The 15371-nt window shown below is 40.3% G+C and overlaps 2 protein-coding genes across 2 annotated transcripts; both read right to left on the reverse strand.

Moving 5' to 3' along the window:
- Nucleotides 1-2727: 2727 nt before the first annotated feature.
- Nucleotides 2728-7171, reverse strand: LOC120830506 (zinc-binding protein A33-like). Its single transcript, XM_040195191.2, has one exon. The coding sequence runs from the start codon at nucleotides 4927-4929 to the stop codon at nucleotides 3502-3504; it is 1428 nt and encodes a 475-aa protein (XP_040051125.2). The 5' UTR covers nucleotides 4930-7171; the 3' UTR covers nucleotides 2728-3501.
- Nucleotides 7172-9633: 2462 nt separating this feature from the next.
- LOC120830508 (zinc-binding protein A33-like) lies at nucleotides 9634-12023 on the reverse strand. The gene has a single exon (XM_078086226.1). The coding sequence runs from the start codon at nucleotides 11853-11855 to the stop codon at nucleotides 10428-10430; it is 1428 nt and encodes a 475-aa protein (XP_077942352.1). The 5' UTR covers nucleotides 11856-12023; the 3' UTR covers nucleotides 9634-10427.
- Between the last annotated feature and the right edge of the window lie 3348 nt (nucleotides 12024-15371).

Consider the following 15371-nt stretch of genomic DNA (forward strand, 5'->3'; position numbering starts at 1 on the left):
TCCTCAGGACTTCTCCTAACCATGTTTCCTTGACCCCGTGACGTTTTCCACAGAGGTCAAGGAAAAGTGGTTTGGAGGTCAGTAAATATGAAGGGTTTCATGTTGATTCTGTAGATAAAAAACAATGAAATCCACTTATTCCAAATCTTTTAGCATATATACAGCATGGACACATAGTTTCACTTAACAAGGATCTCTACATCTTCTTCATCTGTGAGTCTGCAGCGAGCTGCTGTTGTCATGTGATCTGAGTACCTCGTCCTGTCCGACTCGACGTGATGGAAGGAAGTGTTCTTGGAATGTGAACCATGTGTCCGATGGCAAAACACTGGTGGAAGATGAACTGAATGATGAAACATTCAGTTTCCGCAGCGCTGCGAATATATGATGAATGTATAAAAAGTGATGCATTGCTAAAAATTAAACCACCCAACAAGATATAAAAGAGTTTAAATGAACACAAGCGTCAACATCTATGACAGAAAAATGCTGCACATCAATGAAGCAGAAATATTAATATTAACATATTAATCTCTAACATTTTAAACTGTTTATTATTTTCTGGTTCTTTCTTTTTCCGCATTTTTGGTCTTTTTCTAGTCATTATTTTTTTAACCTGGTGAAGCAAACACATTCGTCAATACATTCATTCAGATGTTTTTAACTCACCTCACCAAACCTGTTCTTCAAGGAAATTCCCTTCAGGCGTTCAGGTGCAGTAACCTGTTTTATTTACTGTGCACACATGTTGAGTCACAGAAAGTGTTCACTTATAAACACAGTCGACACTGAGAGACTTCAGTTTGTTTCTTGGCACAAAGACGAAGTCGTTTCTTTGACTTAAGCCTTTACTCTACACACACGTTTGGTGCACTCAAAGTCAGAGCATTTATTCTACACAACTCTCTGTCTCTTAGGTTAAAGACTCCAATATTTGATGTTACTTTATGTTCAAAGGTAAAAAGTTGTCTATCAAATATCCACCTTAGTTTTTCCACTTATCTTTTTATCCACAATATTTAGATTTCTCACTTGAAACTTCCTGTTTTATATCTTGACCTACATTTTTATGAAGAAAAGTAGTTCTGCGATAAAAACGACGATTTACAAAAGGCCTTTAACTTTTACAAACAATCATATTTTCCAATTCTGTATAATTTGGAATTCTTTTAACTTTAACGATATTCATGACCAATCTTGAAAAAAAAGAATTTTTAGATACCTGGTTCCAACAGCAGCGCTACAAATATATGATGACCGTAATGCACTCCTAAAAATTAAACCACCCAACAGGATATAAAGCAGTTTAAATGAACACAAGCGTCAACATCTATGACAGTAAAATGCTGCACATCAATGAAGCAGAAATATTAATATTAATATATTAATCTCTAACATTTTAAACTGTTTATTATTTTCTGGTTCTTTCTTTTTCCCCATTTTTTGTCTTTTTCTAGTCATTATTTTTTTAACCTGGTGAAGCAAACACATTCGTCAATACATTCATTCAGATGTTTTTAACTCACCTCACCAAACCTGTTCTTCAAGGAAATTCCCTTCAGGCGTTCAGGTGCAGTAACCTGTTTTATTTACTGTGCACACATGTTGAGTCACAGAACGTGTTCACTTATAAACACAGTCGACACTGAGAGTCTTCAGTTTGTTTCTTGGCACAAAGACGAAGCCGTTTCTTTGACTTAAGCCTTTACTCTACACACACGTTTGGTGCACTCAAAGTCAGAGCATTTATTCTACACAACTCTCTGTCTCTTAGGTTAAAGACTCCAATATTTGATGTTACTTTATGTTCAAAGGTAAAAAGTTGTCTATCAAATATCCACCTTTGTTTTTCCACTTAACTTTTTATCCACAATATTTAGATTTCTCACTTGAAACTTCCTGTTTTATATCTTAACCTACATTTTTATGAAGAAAAGTAGTTCTGCGATAAAAACGACTATTTACAAAAGGCCTTTAACTTTTACAAACAATCATATTTCCCAATTCTGTATAATTTGGAATCCTTTTAACTTTAACGATGTGTCATGGTCAATCTTGAAAAAAAAGAATTTTTAGATACTTGGTTCCAACAGCAGCGCTACAAACATATAATGACCGTAATGCACTCCTAAAAATTAAACCACCCAACAGGATATAAAGCAGTTTAAATGAACACAAGCGTCAACATCTATGACAGTAAAATGCTGCACATCAATGAAGCAGAAATATTCATCCAGAAACTTCATGTATAACAGACAGGAAACATTTTACTGCACAATGAGGATCTTTCTTGAAGTACATTTTACACATGATACTTTTACATAAGTAAGGTTTAGAAGGACTTTTTCACAGTTGGGTGTGAGTACTTTTACTGCAGTAAAGGATCTGAATACTTCCTTCACTGCTGCTCTACAATATCTACAGAACGTTGATGTCAACAGACCAGATCATCGTGATATTCCTCATTACAATTATTCGTTATCGTTTTATTGTGTTTGTCCAGATATCAGGACGCGTGTTCTCTGAAACTGGAATAAAGTCCTTCTAGTTAAAGACTGATGATCTTTTCTTCATCAGGAATAGACACTAATATGTAGCTGCAGCTCACCAGTGTTGGTGCTCAGTGTCCTTCACCTCTTGTACGTACTTCTACATCTCATCAACCAACACAAACCCAGAATTAAACAATGAGAGGAACACAGGATGAAGAATGGAACAGAAAGGTGTGAATGAGAATAAAGTATTTTATTTAGTAGAACTCTGGAAATACAACATCTGAATTTAAGATTATACAGTTAAACAAAAACAGGCCAGTGATTTGTGTATTTGATTTCAGAGACAGTAAGATAAGAAATAAATCAAATAAGCATCAATCAAGAGGTGGATTCACGTGTGATTGTCTCCTAGATTGAACCCTGAGATGGATAGAAATGTTCTGAAGGATCAGACATTTTCTTCCGGACACTGAACAGAGGTCAGATTGTGATGGAAACAGTCTGCAACCAAAATGTGTACTTTGTCTCCACCTTGTTGGACTAAAAATGATGAAATTATACCTCTACATTAATTGTATATTTGGAAATGTTTAACATTTCTTCAGAATATGAATAAAACATTATTCTGCATCGTTGTCAATAAACACTTTAATGTGCAAATTAAACACCTGAAGGAATCGAACCATTTATTCATGAAACTGAACAGTTTAGAGGCTTTATGTGGTGACGTGATTATAAACTAAAGCCTTTAAAGGAAACTTAACGTTATTGCTCTTTAGAAAAAAGTATTTATACATTTCAAAATAAAAAATCACAGTAAATCTACTCGTACTTGAAGGAAATTTACACCAAAAACTCTATTTAGAACATTATCCCTCACACACATAGTTTATGCCTTAGTTTCTTTCTTTAATTTGAAAATATTTAAAGAACACAACAACAACAAAGTAACTATAATAAACAACTTCCAGATGAATCACTTTGACTTCACCACCTTCACTGAACATCACAGAGAAACATCAGCTTGACAGATTTTGATATCAGGAGTTTTAGCGTCACCAGACTTTCCAATATTAAACCATGGGAAGAGTTTCTCAGTGAAAGTGTCTCTGAGAGTGCAGACGGGAGTCGTGTCTTCAGGGTGGTAGAAGGACACCTTCCCCCTGTCGTAGTCCAGCTGGACTCTGATCCTCTGGAGTCTCTTCTTCACTCTGACAGTCTGACCAGCTCCATCAGTGTATTTTCCACTGTGATGAACTAAACACCAGCATCCATCATCTGGTGAAGCACCTCTCTCTCCCTTCCTGTTAACTGACTCTTTAACTAAACCTACAAGCCAGTAAGGATGGTCTCCCACCTCCACCTCCCAGCTGTGTTTCCCTGAGCTGAAGCCCTCAGAGCCCAGAACTTCTGGATACTTAGTGAATCTCTCTGGATTATCAGGAAGCTGCTGCTTTGTGTCTCCACGTCTCACACTGGTCAGATCATCAGACAGAGAGAGATTGTACTTTGCAGTGTTTGGGTCCAGAATGACAGGACTGAAGTGGACCAGGTCCTTCATCTTCTCCCAGACTCTGAAGGACAGGTTGCCCAGGTGTTTGGCCACATCTATCAGCGCTCCTGAGACCAGCTGTGGATCTGTCAGTGAGCTCTGGACTCTGGCTCTGGTCCGAGTGGCTTTATAACTGCTGAGGAGCGACACCTTGTCTTTCTGCAGGTCTTCTTCAACAGCAGAGATGCTGTCTGACAGAGAGGAGATCTTCTCCTCAATCATCTTCATCTCTCTGCTGATGGTCTTCCCCTTCTGCTCCTCTTCCTCCCTCAGAGCTGCCAGTCTGGACTCCTCTTCCTCTCTCAGGAACTGGTGGAGCTTGTTGAACTCTGCTCTGATCTTCCTCTCTGTGGACACCAGCTGCTTCTTGGAGAGTTGGATCACTTGATTGTATGTTTTCTCCACTTGTTGGTGTTTGTCCCTCTTGTCCTGCAGAGACTCCAAGTCAGATCTCAGCTGGTCCTTCAGGTTCTTGACTGCTTGTTCTAGAGGAACCACCTTGCGAGTCTGGTGGAGAGAGAACTCACAGACAAGACACACAGCTTTCTGCTCGTCCTCACAGAACCAATAAGGGACTTCTGGATGTTCTTCACACACCACCTCCTCTTTCTCCTTCTCTGGTTCCGTCTGAGTTGATTCATTATTCTGTCTGTCAGCAAAGGAGTCAGCGAGTCCCTTCAGTGTTAAGTTCACTGCTGGTTCATCCGTTGAGGACTTACTTTTACAGATGGGACAGTTCTTGTTTCCAGCTTGTTCCCAGAATCGCTGCAGGCAGCTTGAACAGAAGCTGTGGCCGCAGCTCAGAGACACGGGATCTCTGAACGTCTCTGAACAAACATGGCAGCTCAGGAAACTTTCAAAAAGAACTATTTTTTCAGCCATTTGCTCTGACTTATCAAATATGACTCTGAATTACAGATCTCGATGGTTGTGATCTTGTTTAGTAGAGATTTCTCACCCTGTGATGCGTCTCTGCTCTCCGTTCAGCAACGAGGAAATAAATCAGCTTTAAGTTTCACTTTCCCTCCTTTTATTGTGTAAGCAGCTGACAAGCTCTTTAGTCACCAACAGGTGGTGATGTTTGATTTATACGCAGATTTTACAACAACTTTCCAATGGAGTGAAGGAGAATTGTTACTTTTAATATTGCTCATTGTTGATTGTTACAAACTACTTTATAGTTTGCTTCTTGGCATAAGCCTTTACTGGAATAAAGTCCTTCTTTTAAAAGACTGATCATCTTTTGATGTTGTACATTTTAATACAAATGTTGAATGAGACCAGCCGGATAAAGTTCAAGTAGATGTTACCTGATTACCTTTAGCTGAGCTTTGCAGTATTTAACTGTCTCATTATATTCAAACACCTTTTTTCTGTATTGTTACCTTGAACACTATGTTGTTTGTGCCGTTTGTTCCACTTTTAAAGCAACAGAAAGCACAGGTTCTTTTAATATTTAATATTCTACATCAGGACTCATCACACTGCTGGTCACAGGTTTACACCGCGCAAGCTAGTAAAAGTACTTTAAACAAGAAAAACACCCTGAAGAAGACATAGAAACTATGTTTGGCGTTGCATTAAATAGACTTAGACAACAGACATTCTAAGCAGGAAGAGGCTGCACCAGCTCAGAGAAAGTCCGTCCTCTGCGATACGATCGTGATCCACCAAGTTATACATTATTTAAGTTTTCCTTCATTCATTTCCTTCATCCTTCATTAGAGCTGAAGGTAAGAAAGTAAAGCTTGTGTAAGTATACTGATTTGTTTACATTACGTCTCAAATCAGGACAATCGTTTCTTGGAAACAAAAAGCTTAATTTAAAATGAAGGTATTATTGTTATTATTATTATCATTATAGTTTTTGCCGTTTGTTCCACTTTCATAGCACCAGAAAGCACAGGGTTCTGATTGGCTGATAGGTGCTTGTCATTTACTTTATATCAGGACTCATCTTACACGCTGCTGGTCAAATGTTTACAACAGTGCACGAGGTGTATTAAACTGCAGGCAGTACTTTGAAAGTACCTTTAACACCCTCTAAAAAATACATTAGGATCAGTGAAGGAAAAACCATGACGCAAAGGATTTACACTTATTTTGCTGTTCCACATGTCAAAGTGTCATCGTTTGTCCCTCAGTGTGTAAATATGTGTGAATTCTACACCACTATATGAACGTCCATCTACTGTTCCTTTTATTAGGGCTGAAACTAACAAAGTAGAACTTGCTCATATATACTGATTGTTTATCTCTCAAATCATAAAAATCTATCAGAAATAAAAAGGTTAATTTTCTCACAAATAGTATAAAGGTCTTTACGAAATTCACAATGACATGAACCTGGGACGTATGAGAAGTTATAGATAAATGACAGATGTTGAGGTTCAGAACGTCCCAACATAAAAACCTTTGCATGACAACAATATGTGAGTGGAAAAGCCATCAGAGGTCACACCTGTCTGTGACCTTTGAACCTTCGCTCTAACAGGAGGGGAGAGGATGAGGAAATGAATATAGTTGAAACCCGGTCATCGTAATCTGTTACCACGAGGATCGTATCTCACGTGATCTGGACGTAACTCCTCCGTCAGCCTGCGTGCGACCTTTGAATAGCTCGTAGACATTGCGTGTGCATCATCTCGGCCTCCATTTCGCTTTCCTTTCTCCTTCGTTTTCAGCCAGAAACTTTAACCAGCAGAAGTCGGCGGCGATGCTACGAAAAGGGAACACGTCCGGCTCCTCGGCGCAGTTCGAGTACCTGCACGCCCTCGCAGTAATCCTCCGTAGATCCCGTGCCGAGTGGAATGCCGAGGAACGAGCGCACTGCGCCGCCTCTCAGTGACCGACGTGTGCTGCGTGGGAGAGATGAATGAGCAGCAGCACAGGCTCCTCGGCTCCATGAAAAACGTGGGCTTCATCCCGGCTGCTTCGCGGCTGCGCAGGAAAGGTTAAAGCTCCGAGCAGCACGCGCAGCTTCAGTCGTCACGTTCTCAGTCAACAGAGAAGAAAACCGACCGTGCGTTTGTTCCTGTAGATAAATGAGGTGGCCCAGGAACGATGAGGAACAGCCAGAGAGAAATTCATTTTGGCTCCATACAAGATTCAAGGACTCGAGATCCTGCACCTCAGTGTGTTTCCTCCTCTCTCTTCTCTTCTGTGTGGACTCTCGGTTCTATTTGTTCCGTCCTGGTTAGTTTGATCGTAATGCAACGAGCCGGTGAGGAAGCACTGAAACGTGGGATTTATGAGGTGAGGCCTCACTCTCTTCGGCTTAAAGGTTTCATCACCTCATCCAGCCTCTCGACACACTGCAGCAGAAGAGACGTTAAGGGACACGTCTGTAAAGTGGGTGAACAATATTATTATATAGTCCGCCTCATTCAGGCGTTTTAAACTATTACAAATTGGGGCTCAACCTGTAAGCTGAGCAGTAACAAGACAACGGTTTCCAGGTGGAGAAGAGCTTCAGCGTGAGGAAGCAGCGTGACGTCTCCCTCTAGAGGCTCCGACCAGTAACACGACTACACACACCTGTTGGACTCAAGGTGCGGTTTGGCCTCGTGGTCCTAATGCCTCCAGGTTTGGTCATCCGCCATGAAGGATCCTAACAGTCGGTTCTGGAGAACCAACGTCACACACACCAGCCCGAAACAATCTGACCATTCAAATCCAGCCTCAGGTTCCCTAAACACTGCGCTGTCTTTTCCTAACTCCTCAGGACTTCTCCTAACCATGTTTCCTTGACCCCGTGACGTTTTCCACAGAGGTCAAGGAAAAGTGGTTTGGAGGTCAGTAAATATGAAGGATTTCATGTTGATTCTGTAGATAAAAAACAATGAAATCCACTTATTCCAAATCTTTTAGCATATTTACAGCATGGACACATAGTTTCACTTAACAAGGATCTCTACATCTTCTTCATCTGTGAGTCTGCAGCGAGCTGCTGTTGTCATGTGATCTGAGTACCTCGTCCTGTCCGACTCGACGTGATGGAAGGAAGTGTTCTTGGAATGTGAACCATGTGTCCGATGGCAAAACACTCGTGGAAGATGAACTGAATGATGAAACATTCAGTTTCAGCAGCGCTGCGAATATATGATGAATGTATAAAAAGTGATGCATTGCTAAAAATTAATCCACCCAACAGGATATAAAGCAGTTTAAATGAACACAATCGTCAACATCTATGACAGTAAAATGCTGCACATCAATGAAGCAGAAATATTAATATTAATATATTAATCTCTAACATTTTAAACTGTTTATTATTTTCTGGTTCTTTCTTTTTCCCCATTTTTTGTCTTTTTCTAGTCATTATTTTTTTAACCTGGTGATGCAAACACATTCGTCAATACATTCATTCAGATGTTTTTAACTCACCTCACCAAACCTGTTCTTCAAGGAAATTCCCTTCAGGCGTTCAGGTGCAGTAACCTGTTTTATTTATTGTTCACACATGTTGAGTCACAGAAAGTGTTCACTTATAAACACAGTCGACACTGAGAGACTTCAGTTTGTTTCTTGGCACAAAGACGAAGTCGTTTCTTTGACTTAAGCCTTTACTCTACACACAAGTTTGGTGCACTCAAAGTCAGAGCATTTATTCTACACAACTCTCTGTCTCTTAGGTTAAAGACTCCAATATTTGATGTTACTTTATGTTCAAAGGTAAAAAGTTGACTATCAAATATCCACCTTTGTTTTTCCACTTATCTTTTTATCCACAATATTTAGATTTCTCACTTGAAACTTCCTGTTTTATATCTTAACCTACATTTTTATGAAGAAAAGTAGTTCTGCGATAAAAACGACTATTTACAAAAGGCCTTTAACTTTTACAAACAATCATATTTCCCAATTCTGTATAATTTGGAATCCTTTTAACTTTAACGATGTGTCATGGTCAATCTTGAAAAAAAAGAATTTTTAGATACTTGGTTCCAACAGCAGCGCTACAAACATATGATGACCGTAATGCACTCCTAAAAATTAAACCACCCAACAGGATACAAAGCAGTTTAAAAGAACACAAGCGTCAACATCTATGACAGTAAAATGCTGCACATCAATGAAGCAGAAATATTCATCCAGAAACTTCATGTATAACAGACAGGAAACATTTTACTGCACAATGAGGATCTTTCTTGAAGTACATTTTACACATGATACTTTTACATAAGTAAGGTTTAGAAGGACTTTTTCACAGTTGGGTGTGAGTACTTTTACTGCAGTAAAGGATCTGAATAATTCCTTCACTGCTGCTCTACAATATCTACAGAACGTTGATGTCAACAGACCAGATCATCATGATATTCCTCATTACAATTATTCATTATCATTTTATTGTGTTTGTCCAGATATCAGGACGCGTGTTCTCTGAAACTGGAATAAAGTCCTTCTAGTTAAAGACTGATGATCTTGTCTTCATCAGGAATAGACACTAATATGTAGCTGCAGCTCACCAGTGTTGGTGCTCAGTGTCCTTCACCTCTTGTACGTACTTCTACATCTCATCAACCAACACAAACCCAGAATTAAACAATGAGAGGAACACAGGATGAGGAATGGAACAGAAAGGTGTGAATGAGAATAAAGTCTTTTATTTAGTAGAACTCTGGAAATACAACATCTGAATTGAATTTAAGATTATACAGTTAAACAAAAACAGGCCAGTGATTTGTGTATTTGATTTCAGAGATACTAAGATAAGAAATAAATCAAATAAGCATCAATCAAGAGGTGGATTCACGTGTGATTGTCTCCTAGATTGAACCCTGAGATGGATAGAAATGTTTTGAAGGATCAGACATTTTCTTCCAGACACTGAACAGAGGTCAGATTGTGATGGAAACAGTCTGCAACCAAAATGTGTACTTTGTCTCCACCTTGTTGGACTAAAAATGATGAAATTATACCTCTACATTAATTGTATATTTGGAAATCTTTAACATTTCTTCAGGATATGAATAAAACATTATTCTGCATAGTTGTCAATAAACAATTTAATGTGCAAATTAAACACCTGAAGGAATCGAACCATTTATTCATGAAACTGAACAGTTTAGAGGCTTTATGTGGTGACGTGATTATAAACTAGAGCCTTTAAAGGAAACTTAACGTTATTGCTCTTTAGAAAAAGTATTTATACATTTCAAAATAAAAAATCACAGAAAATCTACTTGTCTGTATTTGAAGGATATTTACACCAAAAACACTATTTGGAACATTATCCCTCACACACATAGTTCTGCTTATTTATGCTTTAGTTTCTTTCTTTAATTTAATTTTTAAATATTTAAAGAACACAACAACAACAAAGTAACTATAATAAACTTCCAGATGAATCACTTTGACTTCACCACCTTCACTGAACATCACAGAGAAACATCAGTTTGACAGATTTTGATATCAGCACTTTTAGCGTCACTAGAGTCTCCAATATTAAACCATGGGAAGAGTTTCTCAGTGAAAGTGTCTCTGTGAGTGTAGATGTGAGTCGTGTCTTCAGGGTTGTAGAAGGACACCTTCCCCCTGTCATAGTCCAGCTGGACTCTGATCCTCTGGAGACTCTTCTTCACTCTGACAGTCCGACCAGCTCCATTAGTGTATTCTCCACTTTGAAGAGCTAAACACCAGAATCCATCAGCTGGTGAAGAACCTGTCTCTCCCTTCCTGTCAACTGACTCTTTAACCAAACCTACAAACCAGTCATGATGGTCTCCCACCTCCACCTCCCAGCTGTGTTTCCCTGAGCTGAAGCCCTCAGAGCCCAGAACTTCTGCATACTTAGTGAATCTCTCTGGATTATCAGGCAGCTGCTGCTTTGTGTCTCCATGTCTCACACTGGTCAGATCATCAGACAGAGAGAGGGTGTAGTTTGCAGTGTTTGGGTCCAGAATGACAGGACTGAAGTGGACCCGGTCCTTCATCTTCTCCCAGACTCTGAAGGACAGGTTGCCCAGGTGTTTGGCCACATCTATCAGCGGTCCTGAGACCAGCTGTGGATCTGTCAGTGAGCTCTGGACTCTGGCTCTGGTCTGAGTGGCTTTATAACTGCTGAGGAACGACACCTTGTCTTTCTGCAGGTCTTCTTCAACAGCAGAGATGCTGTCTGACAGAGAGGAGATCTGCTCTTCAATCATCTTCATCTCTCTGCTGATGGTCTTCCCCTTCTGCTCCTCTTCCTCCCTCAGAGCTGCCAGTCTGGACTCCTCTTCCTCTCTCAGGAACTGGTGGAGCTTGTCGAACTCTGCTCTGATCTTCCGCTCTGTGGACACCAGCTGCTTCTTGGAGAGTTGGATCACTTTATTGTATGTTTTCTCCACTTGTTGGTGTTTGTCTCTCTTGTCCTGCAGAGACTCCAAGTCAGATCTCAGCTGGTCCTTCAGGTTCCTGACTGCTTGTTCTAGAGGAACCACCTTTTGACTCTGGTGGAGAGAGAACTCACAGACAGGACACACAGCTTTCTGCTCGTCCTCACAGAACCAATAAGGGACTTCTGGATGTTCTTCACACACCAACTCCTCTTTCTCCTTCTCTGGTTCCGTCTGAGTTGATCCATTATTCTGTCTGTCAGCAAAGGAGTCAGCGAGTTCCTTCAGTGTTAAGTTCACTGCTGGTTCATCCGTTGAGGACTTACTTTTACAGATGGGACAGTTCTTGTTTCCAGCTTGTTTCCAGAATCGCTGCAGGCAGCTTGAACAGAAACTGTGGCTGCAGCTCAGAGACACGGGATCTCTGAACGTCTCTGAACAAACATGGCAGCTCAGGTAACTTTCAAAAAGAACTATTTTTTCAGCCATTTGCTCTGAATGATCAAATCTGACTCTGAATTACAGATCTCGATGGTTGTGAGCTTGTTTAGTAGAGATTTCTCACCCTGTGATGCGTCTCTGTTCTCCGTTCAGCAACGAGGAAATAAATCAGCTTTAAGTTTCACTTTCCCTCCTTTTATTGCGTAAGTAGCTGACAAGCTCTTTAGTCACCAACAGGTGGTGATGTTTGATTTATACTCAGATTTTACAACAACTTTCCAATGGAGTGAAGGAGAATTGTTACTTTTAATAATGCATATATTATAAATTAACAGAAAGCACAGGTTCTTTTAATATTTAATATTCTACATCAGGACTCATCACACTGCTGGTCACAGGTTTACAGCGCGAAAGCTAGTAAAAGTACTTTAAACAAGAAAAACACCCTGAAGAAGACATAGAAAATATGTTTGGCGTTGCATTAAATAGACTTAGACAACAGACATTCTAAGCAGGAAGAGGCTGCACCAGCTCAGAGAAAGTCCGTCCTCTGCGATACGATCGTGATCCACCAAGTTAAACATTATTTAAGTTTTCCCAAGAATATAAACGTCCATCTACTATTCCTTTCATTAGAGCTGAAGGTAAGAAAGTAAAGCTTGTGTAAGTATACTGATTTGTTTACATAACGTCTCAAATCAGGACAATCGTTTCTCGGAAACAAAAAGCTTAATTTAAAATGAAGGTATTATTGTTATTATTATTATCATTATAGTTTTTGCCGTTTGTTCCACTTTCATAGCACCAGAAAGCACAGGGTTCTGATTGGCTGATAGGTGCTTGTCATTTACTTTATATCAGGACTCATCTTACACGCTGCTGGTCAAAGGTTTACAACAGTGCACGAGGTGTATTAAACTGCAGGCAGTACTTTAAAAGTACCTTTAACACCCTCTAAAAAATACATTAGGATCAGGGAAGGAAAAACCATGACGCAAAGGATTTACACTTATTTTGCTGTTCCACATGTCAAAGTGTCATCGTTTGTCCCTCAGTGTGTAAATATGTGTGAATTCTACACCACTATATGAACGTCCATCTACTGTTCCTTTAATTAGGGCTGAAACTAACAAAGTAGAACTTGCTCATATATACTGATTGTTTATCTCTCAAATCATAAAAATCTATCTGTCAGAAATAAAAAGCTTAATTTTCTCACAAATAGTATAAAGGTCTTTATGAAATTCACAATGACATGAACCTGGGACGTATGAGAAGTAATAGATAAATGGCAGATGTTGAGGTTCAGAACGTCCCAACATAAAAACCTTTGCATGACAACAATATGTGAGTGGAAAAGCCATCAGAGGTCACACCTGTCTGTGACCTTTGAACCTTCGCTCTAACAGGAGGGGAGAAGATGAGGAAATTAATATAGTTGAAACCCGGTCATCGTAATCTGTTACCACGAGGATCGTATCTCACGTGATCTGGACGTAACTCCTCCGTCAGCCTGCGTGCGACCTTTGAATAGCTCTTAGACATTGCGTGTGCATCATCTCGGCCTCCATTTCGCTTTCCTTTCTCCTTCGTTTTCAGCCAGAAACTTTAACAGCAGTTCGAGTACCTGCACGCCCTCGCAGTAATCCTCCGTAGATCCCGTGCCGAGTGGAATGCCGAGGAACGAGCGCACTGCGCCGCCTCTCAGTGACCGACGTGTGCTGCGTGGGAGAGATGAATGAGCAGCAGCACAGGCTCCTCGGCTCCATGAAAAACGTGGGCTTCATCCCAGCTGCTTCGCGGCTGCGCAGGAAAGGTTAAAGCTCCGAGCAGCACGCGCAGCTTCAGTCGTCACGTTCTCAGTCAACAGAGAAGAAAACCGACCATGCGTTTGTTCCTGTAGATAAATGAGGTGGCCCAGGAACGATGAGGAACAGCCAGAGAGAAATTCATTTTGGCTCCATACAAGATTCAAGGACTCGAGATCCTGCACCTCAGTGTGTTTCCTCCTCTCTCTTCTCTTCTGTGTGGACTCTCGGTTCTATTTGTTCCGTCCTGGTTAGTTTGATCGTAATGCAACGAGCCGGTGAGGAAGCACTGAAACGTGGGATTTATGAGGTGAGGCCTCACTCTCTTCGGCTTAAAGGTTTCATCACCTCATCCAGCCTCTCGACACACTGCAGCAGAAGAGACGTTAAGGGACACGTCTGTAAAGTGGGTGAACAATATTATTATATAGTCCGCCTCATTCAGGCGTTTTAAACTATTACAAATTGGGGCTCAACCTGTAAGCTGAGCAGTAACAAGACAACGGTTTCCAGGTGGAGAAGAGCTTCAGCGTGAGGAAGCAGCGTGACGTCTCCCTCTAGAGGCTCCGACCAGTAACACGACTACACACACCTGTTGGACTCAAGGTGCGGTTTGGCCTCGTGGTCCTAATGCCTCCAGGTTTGGTCATCCGCCGTGAAGGATCCTAACAGTCGGTTCTGGAGAACCAACGTCACACACACCAGCCCGAAACAATCTGACCATTCAAATCCAGCCTCAGGTTCCCTAAACACTGCGCTGTCTTTTCCTAACTCCTCAGGACTTCTCCTAACCATGTTTCCTTGACCCCGTGACGTTTTCCACAGAGGTCAAGGAAAAGTGGTTTGGAGGTCAGTAAATATGAAGGATTTCATGTTGATTCTGTAGATAAAAAACAATGAAATCCACTTATTCCAAATCTTTTAGCATATATACAGCATGGACACATAGTTTCACTTAACAAGGATCTCTACATCTTCTTCATCTGTGAGTCTGCAGCGAGCTGCTGTTGTCATGTGATCTGAGTACCTCGTCCTGTCCGACTCGACGTGATGGAAGGAAGTGTTCTTGGAATGTGAACCATGTGTCCGATGGCAAAACACTCGTGGAAGATGAACTGAATGATGAAACATTCAGTTTCAGCAGCGCTGCGAATATATGATGAATGTATAAAAAGTGATGCATTGCTAAAAATTAAACCACCCAACAAGATAAAAAAGAGTTTAAATGAACACAATCGTCAACATCTATGACAGTAAAATGCTGCACATCAATGAAGCAGAAATATTAATATTAATATATTAATCTCTAACATTTTAAACTGTTTATTATTTTCTGGTTCTTTCTTTTTCCCCATTTTTTGTCTTTTTCTAGTCATTATTTTTTTAACCTGGTGAAGCAAACACATTCGTCAATACATTCATTCAGATGTTTTTAACTCACCTCACCAAACCTGTTCTTCAAGGAAATTCCCTTCAGGCGTTCAGGTGCAGTAACCTGTTTTATTTACTGTGCACACATGTTGAGTCACAGAAAGTGTTCACTTATAAACACAGTCGACACTGAGAGTCTTCAGTTTGTTTCTTGGCACAAAGACGAAGCCGTTTCTTTGACTTAAGCCTTTACTCTACACACAAGTTTGGTGCACTCAAAGTCAGAGCATTTATTCTACACAACTCTCTGTCTCTTAGGTTAAAGACTCCAATATTTGATGTTACTTTATGTTCAAAGGTAAAAAGTTGTCTATCAAATATCCAC

Source organism: Gasterosteus aculeatus, chromosome 13 (genome assembly GCF_964276395.1).
Source record: "Gasterosteus aculeatus chromosome 13, fGasAcu3.hap1.1, whole genome shotgun sequence".
NCBI classification, from domain to species: Eukaryota; Metazoa; Chordata; class Actinopteri; order Perciformes; family Gasterosteidae; genus Gasterosteus; species Gasterosteus aculeatus.

Coding starts and splice junctions, on each gene's coding strand:
- LOC120830506 (XM_040195191.2), bottom strand. CDS start 4,929: ATGGCTGAAAAAATAGTTCTTTTTGAAAGTTTCCTGAGCTGCCATGTT.
- LOC120830508 (XM_078086226.1), bottom strand. CDS start 11,855: ATGGCTGAAAAAATAGTTCTTTTTGAAAGTTACCTGAGCTGCCATGTT.